Source organism: Sus scrofa, chromosome 7, assembly GCF_000003025.6.
Source record: "Sus scrofa isolate TJ Tabasco breed Duroc chromosome 7, Sscrofa11.1, whole genome shotgun sequence".
Classification (NCBI taxonomy): Eukaryota; Metazoa; Chordata; class Mammalia; order Artiodactyla; family Suidae; genus Sus; species Sus scrofa.
Window position 1 is genome coordinate 101933869 of NC_010449.5, and position 14038 is coordinate 101947906.

General features: G+C 37.9%; 1 protein-coding gene across 32 annotated transcripts in view; it reads left to right on the forward strand.

Annotated features, from left to right (window-relative positions):
* NRXN3 (neurexin 3) overlaps positions 1–14038 on the forward strand; it is a 1647030-nt gene that overhangs the window by 801089 nt on the left and 831903 nt on the right. For all 32 annotated transcript variants that reach the window (XM_021099958.1, XM_021099974.1, XM_021099978.1 and 29 more), the window contains one exon: positions 4159–4278. In XM_021099958.1, the coding sequence (XP_020955617.1) occupies positions 4159–4278 (120 nt within the window). The remainder of the gene's footprint in view (positions 1–4158; positions 4279–14038) is intronic.

A 14038-nucleotide genomic window follows, 5' to 3' on the forward strand; every position in this document is an offset into this window, starting at 1 on the left:
CACATTGGGAATTAAACCGCTTGTATCATCCCAGGCTCTGCTCCTCATCAAGCCCACCATCCCGTTATGACCATGACCAGCTAGTGCTGGTTATTTGCACAGTTATTCCATTTTAATATTTATTTTTTTATTTTATTTTATTTTATTTGGCCATACCCTAGGCATGTGGAAATTCCAGAGCCAGGGACTTAACCTGCGCCCCAGCAGTGACAATGCCAGATTTATAACCCACTGCATCACAAGAGAACTTCTTATTTATCCATTTTAAATTGGGATGTTTGAGGCATAGGTTTAAGTCCTCCCTGGGCAATACGGAAATACAGTCTGATACAAGTGTCCTTTGCTTCCGGCAGCGCATCTGTCTCAAGGGTCTGAAAGTTACTTTATATATATGGCAAAGGTGGATTTTAGCACTAACAGGCAAGAAATGACCATTTGTGAGAGTTCTTAAGAGGGAAAAACAGCCCCAGATTCAGGCAGAATGATGGGGAATTTGCGGCAGCCATCAGGGTTAGCATCTGGGGGAAAAAATGAAGAAAAAAAGACACAGTGTGATGCTTTCCATAAAACTAAAAACAGACCTGGGAGTTAGAACCCAAAGTACCTACTACTATTTATTGATGGCATATTTAGTACTTCTCTTGCCTTGTCACTTTCCCTACTATACAAAGTCAAGTCACCATCTTTCCTAAAAGCACATGACTAACCTCTATAGAGGTTTGGTGGATCTAACTCCTCTGTGGAGTTAGCAAGCTTGGGTTTGAGACCTGGCCCTCCTGCTTATTATATTACCTGTGTGGGATATTGCAAAAAATCCCCTGACTTTTCTGTGACTTAGTTTACTTTTCTGAAATCCTTGTCTTCCAACTTAACAGTCAAAAAATTCTTTTATATTTGAAGATCAGGATGTCTTCCATGAGAAAAAAATCATTTCTGTTTTTCTGATTCTTTAATACTTATGAGCATTTCATTCCAGCAGGATGAGATAGACCATAAAGAATTGAACAGATAATTGAGTTACAGTCCATGTAATTGTTATGAGTTTAAAAAAAAAAGAGAGAAATAGGATGGAGAGTAAGTAAAGTGCTGTTGGGGACTTCCTTAAATAAGATATTCTGAATAAAGCCCATTTTAAGCTGAAACTAAAAGAATAAGATGAGCCAGTCATTTGAAAAGCCACGTAAAGGACATTTCAGGCTATGAGTTGAGCAAGAACAAGAGACCTTGAAAGTGGGGATGATCTTGAAGTATCAGAGTGGTGGTCCTAGAACCTGAGGAGGTCTCAGAACCACCCAGAAGACTTGTCACCGCTCAGATTCCAGAACCCAGCCTCCAGCCACTAGGTCTGGGGGGAGCCTGAAAACTTGCATTTCTCACAGGCTCCCAGGGGATGCACCTGCTGCTGACTGGGGCCCCGCTGTGAGCACTATTGTGTAAGAGGGGAATTGGCTGGAGGAAGGGATGGAAGGAACCCAGAGTACTGGAAGTGAACAGTAGGAAATGAGGCTGGAGAAGGAGCTCTAGAATATCTGCCTAGAAAGGAAGGAGGAGTTCAGGTTCCGATGGAAGGGAAGTCATTGCAGGCTCTCCTGGCCCTTGATGAAACCCTGAAGTTGCTCTTGTTCTTAGATGATTGGAATGTAGTAGTAAGTCATCTTGGAGGATTGTCTGATTCTGAATGGCACTCACCCCTTAATGCATGTGAAACAAATTCCGAGGAATTTGGAAATGACCTATAATTCCCTCTGCGTTGGATTCCTGACCTCACTTTGCATAGGAACATTCTCCCATGCTCAGGTTTTGAAAGTATCAGGCAATGGCAAGTCCAGAGGCTGCAGTTCAGATCAGCTCCACATTTACTGAAACACTTTCTCTGAATCCGGCACAGTACACTTAGTGTGGCAAGGACATAACCAAAGTATATAACATGCTTTCTAACTGTAGGCAGCATTCTGTCTTTGGGCGACAAATAGTAAAACAGTGAAAGAATTAGAGGATTTTTATAAGTAGAATGCAGTACAATATATAATAACATGTTAAACATTATCATATATAAATGTTAATGATGTAGCTAATGAGTGCCATGGCCACTAAGAAGTGGGAGAATTGTTGTTTGAAGTTACTTGGGAATGTTTGATATCCAGGAGGCATTTTAACCGGCCCTTAGAAAATTTGACTAAAGGGGAAGAGAAAGGCATGGAAAAACTTTTGTCTTCAGATTCGATGACCATGCAAAGACTTATTATCTTTCCAAAGTTTTTGCTGTTCTTCTGCTTTCAATGGAAAGCCTTCCATGTGTTTCTGATTCTTGAGCACAATTGAATTACTAGCCCATTGTCTGATGAGAGCTGTTTGGTCAGGGAGCCCTGTGGACTTCTTGGAAGCTTTTGTCCTTTGCAAAAAGCTGTCCTGATTTGCCATTGTTAATGAGCCTTGTACCACACAATGCACCAGTTTGAGACCCACTGAGAACATGACCGTGAACCTCCTTTCATCTCCACATGGGGCAACCACATGGCATATAGGAGCTGCAGAAACCCAGCAGCTATGCTGCTCCCCCAGTGTTAGTAATTGTTTTGAACTTTTTAATGTCATATCCTAATAGCTTTGTATTAGGAGTGATGATCTGTACTGCTTCCACCCTTCATGAATAAATATAAAATGTCTTGCCACCCAGAAGACAAACCCTTTGTAGTCAAGCATCTCTTTTGAACCTGCATCCTTAGGACCCCGCATGCTTGCATTTCAATATTCTGTGCCTTTGGAAGCCATTTCTCGAAAATCGTGAAATAAACACTTTTTGAAATGGATATATTTTTACTGTGTCAGGTGTTTTTTTGCATCAGATCCTGGATAATATGTTTGATAAGTCAAAGAGTTCTCCTCTTTTGTTGAGGCTTTCTGGGAAATTCATGGAGTTATCCTGAGAAGTAAAATATTTCCAAAGGTGTAAGTTTATCTTTCACCCCCAAGATGAATATAGAAGTAAAAAATAGAATGGTTGGACAGAGGCCTCATGGTGATCTGAAGAGATGGCAATCTGAAAGGTAGAGATTGCCAAACTTTTCAGTTGCCCACTCATATCCGCAAACAATTTTGAGAGTGTCCTCAAGATAGGTCTTCCTATATACATGCACCATTATTTATTACGTGCATGTGAAAGACATGAAATATTGAAATAAAGTAAATGAATATTATTTCCAATATTTTCTTTCTATACCTCTTTTGCACCCTCTGGTGTATGCAATCTCTGAATACATTCTTCTATAAACCTATAGCAGCATTGTGGTACAGTGCATTGGTTCTCAAACTTTAGGCTACATCGTAACATCCTGAAAGCTTGCAAAAACCCAGATTTCTGCCTCTGCCCAAAGTTTCCAATTTAGTCAATCTGGTGTGTGGCTTAGTAATTCCTAGCAACTTCCCAGGTAATACTGGTCTGAGAACTATGCGTTAAGAACCATTGAGGTAGTTTCAGAGTTAGTTGACCTACGTTGTACATCCAGATCCTTTAATTATCCAATGTGTGACCTTGGGTAAATTACTTTACTTCTGGGAGCTTAGTTTTTAAATCTGTGATATGAAGGTAACCATAATTACTTACCTTTTAAGGTCACTGGTGAGCTTTATGGGATAATGTAGGTAAAATACTTAGTACCCAGTGCTTATCACCTACAAAACATCCATACATATTGGCTTCTATATCCTCCTCCTCCTTCTCCTCATTATCATCAAACATCTTTTTAGTGTTACAAAGAAGACTATGAGAACTTTTGTGCCTTAATTCACAAGAATCAGGGGAATGCATTTTTCTGCTTTAGCATTATGCATTGAGAAAGACCATGCTCCAAATGAGATCTCTTTCTAGTTGAATAGTGGAAATGAAGATCTTTCACAAAGTCTGCCCAAAAGAGAACAGTGTGTTCAGCCCTCTCCCTTCTGTGTGTAACTATTGATAGTCTGTGGCTAAGTGTGTGTTTCTGTCGTCTTTTGTATGTAGTGAGTTCTTCTTGCATGATATAGCATTGACATTTTTGGTGGTTGTGTCTTTGAATGTTTGGGGGCATGAGAATAGTAAATGCAAGTCACTGCTTTGAATTTGATTAATTTTTAACACTTTCTCCTTTTTTCTTCTTTCACTCTCTTGTGAATTACTAGGACCAAGTACCACCTGCCAGGAGGATTCATGCGCCAACCAGGGGGTCTGTATGCAGCAGTGGGAAGGCTTCACCTGTGACTGTTCTATGACCTCATATTCTGGAAACCAGTGCAATGATCGTAAGTACAACCTTTTCATACTTGGGACTTTTCCAGAATTTTCTTTTTTCAAAGTTCAGAGTTTTAGAGAAAGCTTAAAGGTCATTATGTATAAGGATGGCTCTGCTGAAAGATTCATTAGCAGTGTTCTCATCCAGAAACTTGGAAAATAAAGGACTTATATTCTTATGGGAGGAGCACAGTGAATGCTTTAGGTAAATCAGCTGATTTAATTCTAGGAAAGAGATATTTCTCATTCAACAATACTAGATATTTTTCCATTTACTTCCTTTTTTTCTTTAGATTTCATTACATTTGACTGAAAAACAAAACAATGTAGACAATATTTTTGTTCTAAGGGACTCAGTTGTACAGTAATTAAATCACCTGGATAACAGTTTTGAGATTCCCCATTTTCATTGTTTAGAACTTAGAGGATATTTAAGGAATGTAACTATTTTCCAAAAAAATCTGGGTTTACAGAATTTCTTAGGCTTTCTGAATGATGAAGACATTAAGAGCTTATTAATTTTTCCAACTAGAAATGTTTAAGGCATTCTCAAGTGTGTTTCAAATGTAGGTAGAGATTCCTTCTGGCTGAATTTATTTATACTTACTTTGTTTATATGTATATACATGTGTATATATATATATACACATGTATATATAGAGTTGTTCTGTTTATATGTACATTTATGTTTTGTGAATATATATATATATATGTATGTATCTGTGTATTCGCTTTATATTGGAAGAAAGACAATTGCTATTTTTGTCCACTAGTGATGCTTTAGGTGAATCAGCTGATTCAATTCTAGGAAAAGACTGATTTCATGAAGTTGATTCTAGCACCAATGGTGGAGATACGTCTGTTCCATGGGAATCTATAACCTGTGTCTCCAGTTCCTTCTCATGTTATTTTCCTAATGTGAACACTTTCAATGATGAGCAAACACTTGAAATTTCTGACTTATTGCAAAGAAATTTGCTGCAAAGACCTGACTTAGTGGGTCCTGTTGACCTTCTGATTTTCTAAATGCAGCCTTCATGGTGGGAGTTGATTTTATACTCTGAACTCAGTTGTCAGTTGGTTTTGCAAAAAAGATGCATAATGTTATCTGAGTAAATACCAAAGTTATATGACAGTTTGTACAAGTAGAAGCAAGTGCCAATTACAATGCTATCTCTATCATGTCTATTTGGTTTTCCTTGATTCCTTATTTCTCAACTTTTATTAGGTATGTAGCTACCTCTTTTCCTGTTTTCTACCTTTTTCACAGCTTTTTTTCTTTATGTGCCCTCTCAGTTTCTTAAGATGCACTAAGGAGAAACAAATGGGGAATCTGGTAATGTAGAAAGAAAATTCTTTGAAACTCTTTGATCTAGGTGTAAGCATATGCCTTTATATTTATAATGCAAAGGACACACTCTCTGTAGAAGATTTCTGAAACAGGGGGTTATGGACCCATCCAGGGTACCTGAGGAATTGTACTGTCTGCTCTGTCTTTCCTCTCCAATTTGCCTGCGTGGGAGGCTTTTTTTCTCTAAGTGGGGGCATATACGTCTTTATCCTCACACGTTTATTCCATATCACACATACACACCACTCCAGCTGAACGTGGTCAGGAAGACACTGCACACAGAAAGGGCAGAAAGGTAAGTTGCTCTACCTGCAGCGATTGGGCTCCATCTTCAGAAGGTATGTATGTGTTCTTTTCTCACTGACGCATTCCTTTCTGCTAACCAGGCTTGACACTGTTTTCTGCCAAAAATCAACCAGGATTCCTTCCAATTTTCTGTGATTATTTCTGTCTTTGTGAAGAGCAGATTATACCTAAGTCTGGGATGAGGGCTCTTGCATTACCTGATTTGAACAGTTTGTCCATATGTAATGGATTGGGAAAGGTCAGCTTTCTTTTGCCATAAGAGCGTCTCACCCTTCAACAATGTTTCTAAGACATCCAGACTTAGGGTAATGTATTTTGAATTTTATTCTGTAAACGATGTAGTTAAATTTTTGATTGTAGAAGACTTCTGAGCCCAAATCATTAAAATAATCTACTTGCTGATTCTCCTGGAGAGTGGACCAGGATTTCTGTGATTGGATGGTTATCTGGAAATGTGAGCAAGAACATTTTAATAGCAGACTGTGGGGAATACATAGAATTCAGGGTATAGGATGTAACTATTAAGTTTGGATATAAGCTCTTAATGAAGCCCAACCAAATATATCAAAATGGTATGTTGCTTAAAATTGTTAGAATGGATGTCTCTGTATCCAGTTATCAGCACAGTAAGTATTTGGGCTAACTTCTCTTTTGGAACTAGCAGCAGAACCAGTTTGTTCCACTTAAGAAAATCAGCTCAGCTCCTGACATCATAGATTATTATCTTCTATATCAACTTTGATCCTGAGAGTTGTAATTTTCTACTCTACAAACATCTTCAGAATGATGTTACCTATCTGATATTCTATGTGCACCTGCCTCTGTTGGCAAATTCTCATTAGTTTAGTTTGCATGAGGAGTTGAACATTTACCCATAATGTTGCCAGCAGATTTGCACAGAGCTCATGCTTATCATTGGTAAAAGTCATGGTGAAATGGCAAAGAAAGAAGAAGGAATAAAATAGTGACTATAAGGGAAGAAGGATGAAGGAGAGGCATATAGAGAAAAGCAGGCATTGCGTCTTCTCTTGGAGGCAGTTAATAATTGTTTTGCTAACGTGCGTGCCGTAGGTAGCCTGCCTTTGACCTAAATAACAGAAATGGGGCATACATTGTAAATAGAGTGTCATCAAGGAAATCTAGCTTTTACCTAATTCTTGGGAATAGTGTATTTTCTAGAATGTTGCATATGTCTAAAATAAATTATAGTTCTTAAAATACTGTCATAAGACCATATGAATTGATTAGGGATTCAATCATGGCAAAAGTTGTTTGTTTGTTTGTTTGTTTAGGGGAAAACTATTTGAATACTTTCATTTCATTTCCATGAGTAGTTTCTCAGGACAGCAGGTTGATCTTTAATGGAAATGAAATATCTCCATTTATTCTTGCATGCCTAAGAATAGAAACTGGACATGACTTGCAAGCTTCTAAAGAAATGTCTGCATTTTAGAGTTTCCTGTACTTCTTCTAGCAATGGTTCTGTCACCTATAACCTTTGTTTTTCCTTGCCTATTTGCCAAATTTGGTATTTGCTTGAGGTTCTGTTATATAGCCATCACCTCTGTTTAAAAGCCGTATCATTTAGTATGCGTAGACCAAGCCAGCATGGTTTGAATTTTATTCCATCATTCTTTGTGAAAGGATGATGAGTCAATAGAGACAGTGGGGTACATCTTCAGGTTCATTCTTAGAAAGATAGTTGAAAACCAATGTAAGTGATTGTGAAAGTATGATAGATTACTGATTACCTTGTATGGCAGTGATTCCCTTGTATTGGGTAGAAAATAAAAATCATCTGATTGGAAACTCAAGTATAATTGATTTATTAACCATCTTATCCAGTTTTAAGACATGACTTTCCACTGTTTCATGTAATGGTAAAATCATAGGAGTTTCATTTAGATGATGTTTCCAGCTATTTTAAAAACTATGACAGGCAAACTCATCCCAGAAATAATTTTGAGTTCATGTAGGATCTGTTAAGACCTAACATTCCCCAAAGAATGTATTCAATTCTGAAAAATCTGAAACAGAGGTGGCTGATCTCCCTGAGGTGAGCACCATCTGTGTGCCAACTTAATGACACATCGCTGGGGCAATATTTAAGAGCCACAAAAGGAACGAAACCTTCAAAGTGTCTTTGCAAGAATATTCCTTTTGGACATTGGGTTCTTACTGGCATTTCAAATCAGGACAGGGCAGTTTCAGTATGTTGTAGCCATTGCACCATCAGGTGAATCCAGAATCTCTTTCCTGGATTGTGTGGCAGTGCCACTCCCATTGGCAACCTGTTGCTGAGTTCCTCCTCTTTCCTTCATAAGACCATAAAATGTTGCACAAAACCTAGCTCACCTGCACATTCTAACACATATGCAAAAAAGTCAACTTTGGGAAGGACTTTTTGAAAACAGTGATTTTAAACACCTCTGTCTATCTTCACTACTGGGGTTACCCATTAGCTTGTTCATGACCACTGTTTTGAGTTGTATACAATTTTGGAACCCCCTTATTGCTTTGGGCCCCAAGGAAGTACATGTGGGACATGAGTCCTTAACACACATCAAGTTCTTAGATTTATACATCGGATGTTTATCATGGCCTTGTGGGGTGAAGAGAAGCAAATACATGTGCTTCCCAGCCTACCTTCAGCAGCCAGCTACCTGCACTGCATTGCTAGATGCACACTGTGGGCTGCTTGTTGGAGAACTTGCTAGGTTCACACTGGCATGTGATAATAAATGTTCTTTGCTTGCAAGAAATCAATAGCAAGCAGCTGTGGATCGTGCAGACAGTGGAGTGTGAAGCACCTTTTCAGACCGTTTTCTGCTGGAGTGGCTGTTAAGCTGTACTGCTAGCTATTGATTGGCCTTTTGCTTTTTATTTATTGTGAGGGTTTATTTCTTTTTTAATGTCGTTTTGTGTATTGATTAAATCTGTTAAAAACACATTTCCCATTCAGGCTTCAGAAAAAATAAGCAATATACGCATTACTTAGGGCACAAACAAGGGGGCAGATGGGTGTATACTAATTCTGTCTCTTGGGTTCATCTAGGTACCCTAGCCTAATGATATGAGCCTATGTTGTTATATGTAGAGCAGTCATTTCCAAGGATGTCAAACTACAGGGTGTCCATGTTTTTGCTTATGTGCCTGTTTCCTACCTCTGTTTTCAGGCTTTGCCTGTCCAGTAAATAGGCCATGTTTGGAGAAGTTTACTACTAAGATGTCTATTATCTTCTTAGAACACATTTTATAAGTTACTCATTCACTCCCCAGACATTTATTATTTGCAGATATGGTCATGAATAAGGTATAGTCCTGTTATTAAAGACAGGCATTACAGTCTAATGGGGGAAGGCACATATGAAAGTGCTTTTTAAAAAGTACAGACAGTATGTAGTGAGAAGTTGTAGAGTGCCATCCACTCTGCCTTGGGTTGAGACTCCATGAAGAAGAACTATGGCTTTTTGAAAAGTTTCCATTGATAAATTAATCTTGAAATATTTATAAGAACTTTCTAAGCAAATATTGTGTGAAATAGGGTTGGAAAGGAAAGGCAACATCCTAGCAAGCAGAGAGAAATACCCTACAGCCAATGTTAATGTTCTGGCTATTTTCTCCCAGTTTTTGTTTTTGTTTTGCCAACCTTTTGCAAGTTGCTTGGGCATCCTCTTGCCCAGGTATTGTACCTGTGAAAAAAATATGTCTACTAACACCTGTCCCTGTCAGAGATCAGAAGAGCTTTGGAAAACTCTTCTCTTAATGGGGAGTAGAGTGGGGCTGAGTAGGGCAGGCATCTTCTTTGAGCCAGGGGAGGTTCTGGAAGCCACCTGATTCAGGTATGGGACATGGATGTCCCTTCTTCAGTGGTTCCAAGGGTTGTTAGGCCCTTTAAGGTTCTGAAGATTTGGTGTCTGGCTCCTTCTCTCTCTTTCAGTGGGACAGCACAAAGCTTGCAACAGTCAATGCTTGTTGAGTGGATAGAGAGTGACTGAATTATCCTTGGGGTCCCTGGCTTCTTTGGGGTCTCTGTCACTCCTGCCATAGGTCTTAGGGCTCCCATGCTAAAGAAATGCTCTGATTTTATTTTACCTTTTCCCAGAGAATCTGATTTTCAGTTCCTGACTATTCTAGCACCAAATCAGAATACAGTATTCTGGTATTGTATGGATTTAGCTCTACCCCTACCTGTTCAGAAATTGCTGTTCCAATTACCAGAGTTCCTTCCAGTCTTTATTCTAAACATTTATATAGTTAAAATTACACTCTTTAATATTTGTGCTCTCAATTGTATGATATGCATTTTCAAAATATAAAAACCATTAGATTTTCGACTTTCCTTTTGTGGAATAGTGTCCAGTTCATTGGGGAAGAATCCCCTTGTTGGCTCTATTGCTGGATCCTGGATGTAGGCCTAATAGGGTCCAAATCTTATTTCACCAAACCATTGGTAGACATTTCATCTTGGAAATTTAATTGTAATAAACCATATACTTTAAAGGTTGATTTGTGATGTATATAATTTATTATATTATGAAAGACTTCATAACATAGTCATTATGTTAATTAGCTTTAGAGTACAATTGCTTTAAATGTCAATTCTAAGTCTAACACCATGAAATTGAATTAGTCACTTAGCCTCTTTTGTAACAGCATAAGGAATGTGAATGGCACTTAATAAATAGGAATAGTGATAGTTTTTATTATAACTAATAGTATTTAACATCTGTCAAGTCCTTATTATGTTCCTGACCTACTACTATGACCTTTATAAAGATCTTATCCTTTAATCATCCCAAAGTCCCTAAGAAATACTATACATTGTTGCCCTGATTTTAACAATGAAAAACTGAGGTCTCACAGAAAGTCAGGACTTGAACCCAGGTTTGTTTGACATAAAAGCTCGCTTTCTTATTAGATTTGCTGCTAATTGGACATTATTAGAAATAATATCAGTTGAACACCTATGCTAATTACTAGATTAGAGTGCTTAAAATTCCGGGGGGCGGCATGCAAGTCTTCTCTGAAAATAAAATTACGTTAGAAGGCAGGGTTGGAAAAGAGAATGGCTGTGTTCTTGGTTTTCTGAACACTTCAGTTGTTTCTGTCTTAATACTCAGATGAGGCCATTTAGTTAGAACATCTTTAGGTGTTAGAGATTTAGAATCAGTATATCTCCCATAGCCCCACAAATTTATATTTTCATTTTCTGTTGACTATCTTATGATTTTCTTTTTTTTTTTTTTTAAACATTACTGCAACTTAACTATATGTCAGGTAGCATAGTAGATGATACAGTTGATAGGGAGTGGATGGCTTCAGTTGAAATCTTGACTCTGTCATTTAATAGCTGTGTTACCTTGGAGTTAAGAATTAATTAGTTCCTCTGTGTCTCTAAAATGTGGATATTTATAGGTCCTGTCTCATAAGAGTATTGTAAAGATAAATTGAATTCATAATTGTGAAGTTAAGGCCGTGGCATGCAATAGCCCCACTGAACTATTAGCTACTCTTTAGTGTAATTTTCAAAAAGTTAAAAGCATGACTCATACAAATATAGTTTTCATAAAGTTAAAATATAACATATAAATATAGAATGAATGTGTGCCAAATTTATTTAACTCCTAAACCAAGGGAAGAACAATGTGGTTAAAGTGTAAACAAAGAGATAGAAAAAGAATATTTGAAGAACTAGATATTTATAGGTATTACAATATCAAAATACAGTTTTAGGTTAAATATAAAACTGGTAAATGTCACACAGGGTGAAAAGCTCTTAACATTTGATGTTTTCTTTTCTACTCAACATTATATCTCCACTGAACAAAATTTACAGGTTAATGTATCATCTCACAGACTCAGCCCCAACTAATAGAAAGTACCTATGTCAAACAAGGTAAATTTTCCCATAGAATTAAATATTTTTTGTATAGATGTGATAACCAATGTCTTTATATGATATTGAAAGGACACATGTATCTCTCTTAGCTTTTTTTCTAAGTTTTTGATAATTTTAATTAACATTATATTTATATATTCAATTATAAATCGAATATTTATATATTCAATTATAAATCGAATATTTATATATTCAATTTTAAATCCTTTTTCACCTTCAATATCTCTCTCATACCATTACCTTTTATTTTTTTAACCACTTAAAGATAGAGTCACTAGTCTGCATTTGTTATGCCATCTTCCCATTTACACAACCCAAGAAAATGGATATTCTTATGGTCCCTGTTTCACAGATGAGGAAGCCGAGCCATGGAGAAGTCAAGTGCTTTGCAAATGGTCACAACACTATTAGGTAGGGGTCAAAGACTCAGTAACTTTTGACTACATAGCCTGAGATCTCTTGACTACCAATGTGTCCTGAATGCTTCAAGAAGTATTTTTAATAAGCACACAAACATGTAGAGATTCAGATTAACGTTTGCCACTGGAATTTACTACTTTTATTGCATCAATTATACCATATTTTCTAGTGTATATTGGATGGGGAACATCATTAAAATTGATTTTCTCATATAACAACATCAGACATCCTATCAAACAGGTGTCATTTTGCAGACTTGGTAGTTCTAGGCAGGCAGAGGATGAGTTGAGAGAAGTCAAGAAAGCTGGGAGGAGCTGCCTGGTACCATAGTTGGCAAGATCCAAAAAGTAAGACAGAGACAGAAGATGCATTAATGAGTGAGATTGGGAAGCACCTCAAGTAATGCCTTAAGTTATTTCGTTGCATCTGTGTTTAATTCCTGGGCCCACAGATATCCAGTGTGGCTTAAAGGAGGTCAGAGGATGACAGTTAAACCCTAGAGTCCTAGAGCAAGGAGGAAGGTACTCATACTCTTGGGAACAGTTTTGTAGATGCAGATTGTAGCTAGCTTGTTGCCCGTGGGACTCACTCTTGCTTGTAAATGCCCCTGATATCAGGAAGGGACTATTTTATACCTAAAATCTGCAGTACTGCTGATATTAATACACACATGATATCTAACAGATTCAGTAAGAGTTGGGACTGCTTTCAGCTTTTGTTTGGCACACCTCTCCATGAAGCATGCTGGGACTTAGAGGTAAAGCATTTGTTGATACTTGGACCTGTGGTTCAAGGAGAAATAGTCCCCATGATTCAGGGACCTCTGGCTTGTCAGGGATTATTGTGAATTGTTTCAGTCTGTGGCCTTACTAATTTCATTTCAGCCATCTTCAGCATGCTGTATTTGTAGACCATTTTTATTGTTTATGTTTAATTATAGCCCATTTATTTCTGGTGTGCTTGGCTCGTTACTTATTGATGGTGATGGCAGTAATCCATGGAGAGCCTATTGGTTCACGGAGGATAATTTTATATTACCTTGTTAGTCACATGCAGGTGCAATTTTAATGTATTTTTCAATATAGACTTATAATTTCCTGCATTTATTTCCATTTCCATTTATTTCCATTTCCATGTAAAGGCAAAGGAGATGCAGATGGCTTTATCTTCTCCTATAAAACAGCGCTAGTAGATATAATGTGGTTTCCCTATTCTTATTTTGGGGGGGGCATTTTATGACTGAGGGAAAATTTACATTCAGAAAAATGCATTATGATAAAAGTTTATCGCCAGTTAAGGTAAAGGGCATTTTCTTCTTCCTGGGGTGAGGCGCCTCTTCTAGTCAGTCCTTCTCTGTAAGACCACTACTGCTTGGGTTTATGTCAGCATACAGGGGTTTTGTCTGTTCTAGAATATGTATAAAGGGGATCATCTAGTATGGGAATGGTTGTTTCTGCCTCCTCTAGCTTCATGGGACGTTTTTTAAGATGCATCTGTGTCCCAGTGCGTTCTGGCTGCCTTGCTCTCTCCTGACTCTCAGCTCTATCTCCTCACCTGGAGGAGTCTGCTGGGCTGCACCTGGTTCTCTCCTTGCTCCTTGGTGCAGACATTCTCCCAAGGCCAGAAACTAGGGCAGCCTTACTGCTCGGCTCACGTTGTCTTCTCCTTTTTAGGAACCCCTGTCTCTTGCCTGATGTCTAGGATCTTGCAAGCCATTGTTTCACATTCATTGTCCTTTTATGGTTGTTTCAGGTCTATTGTAGATCCAATTCCTTTTACTCTATCTAGGTTG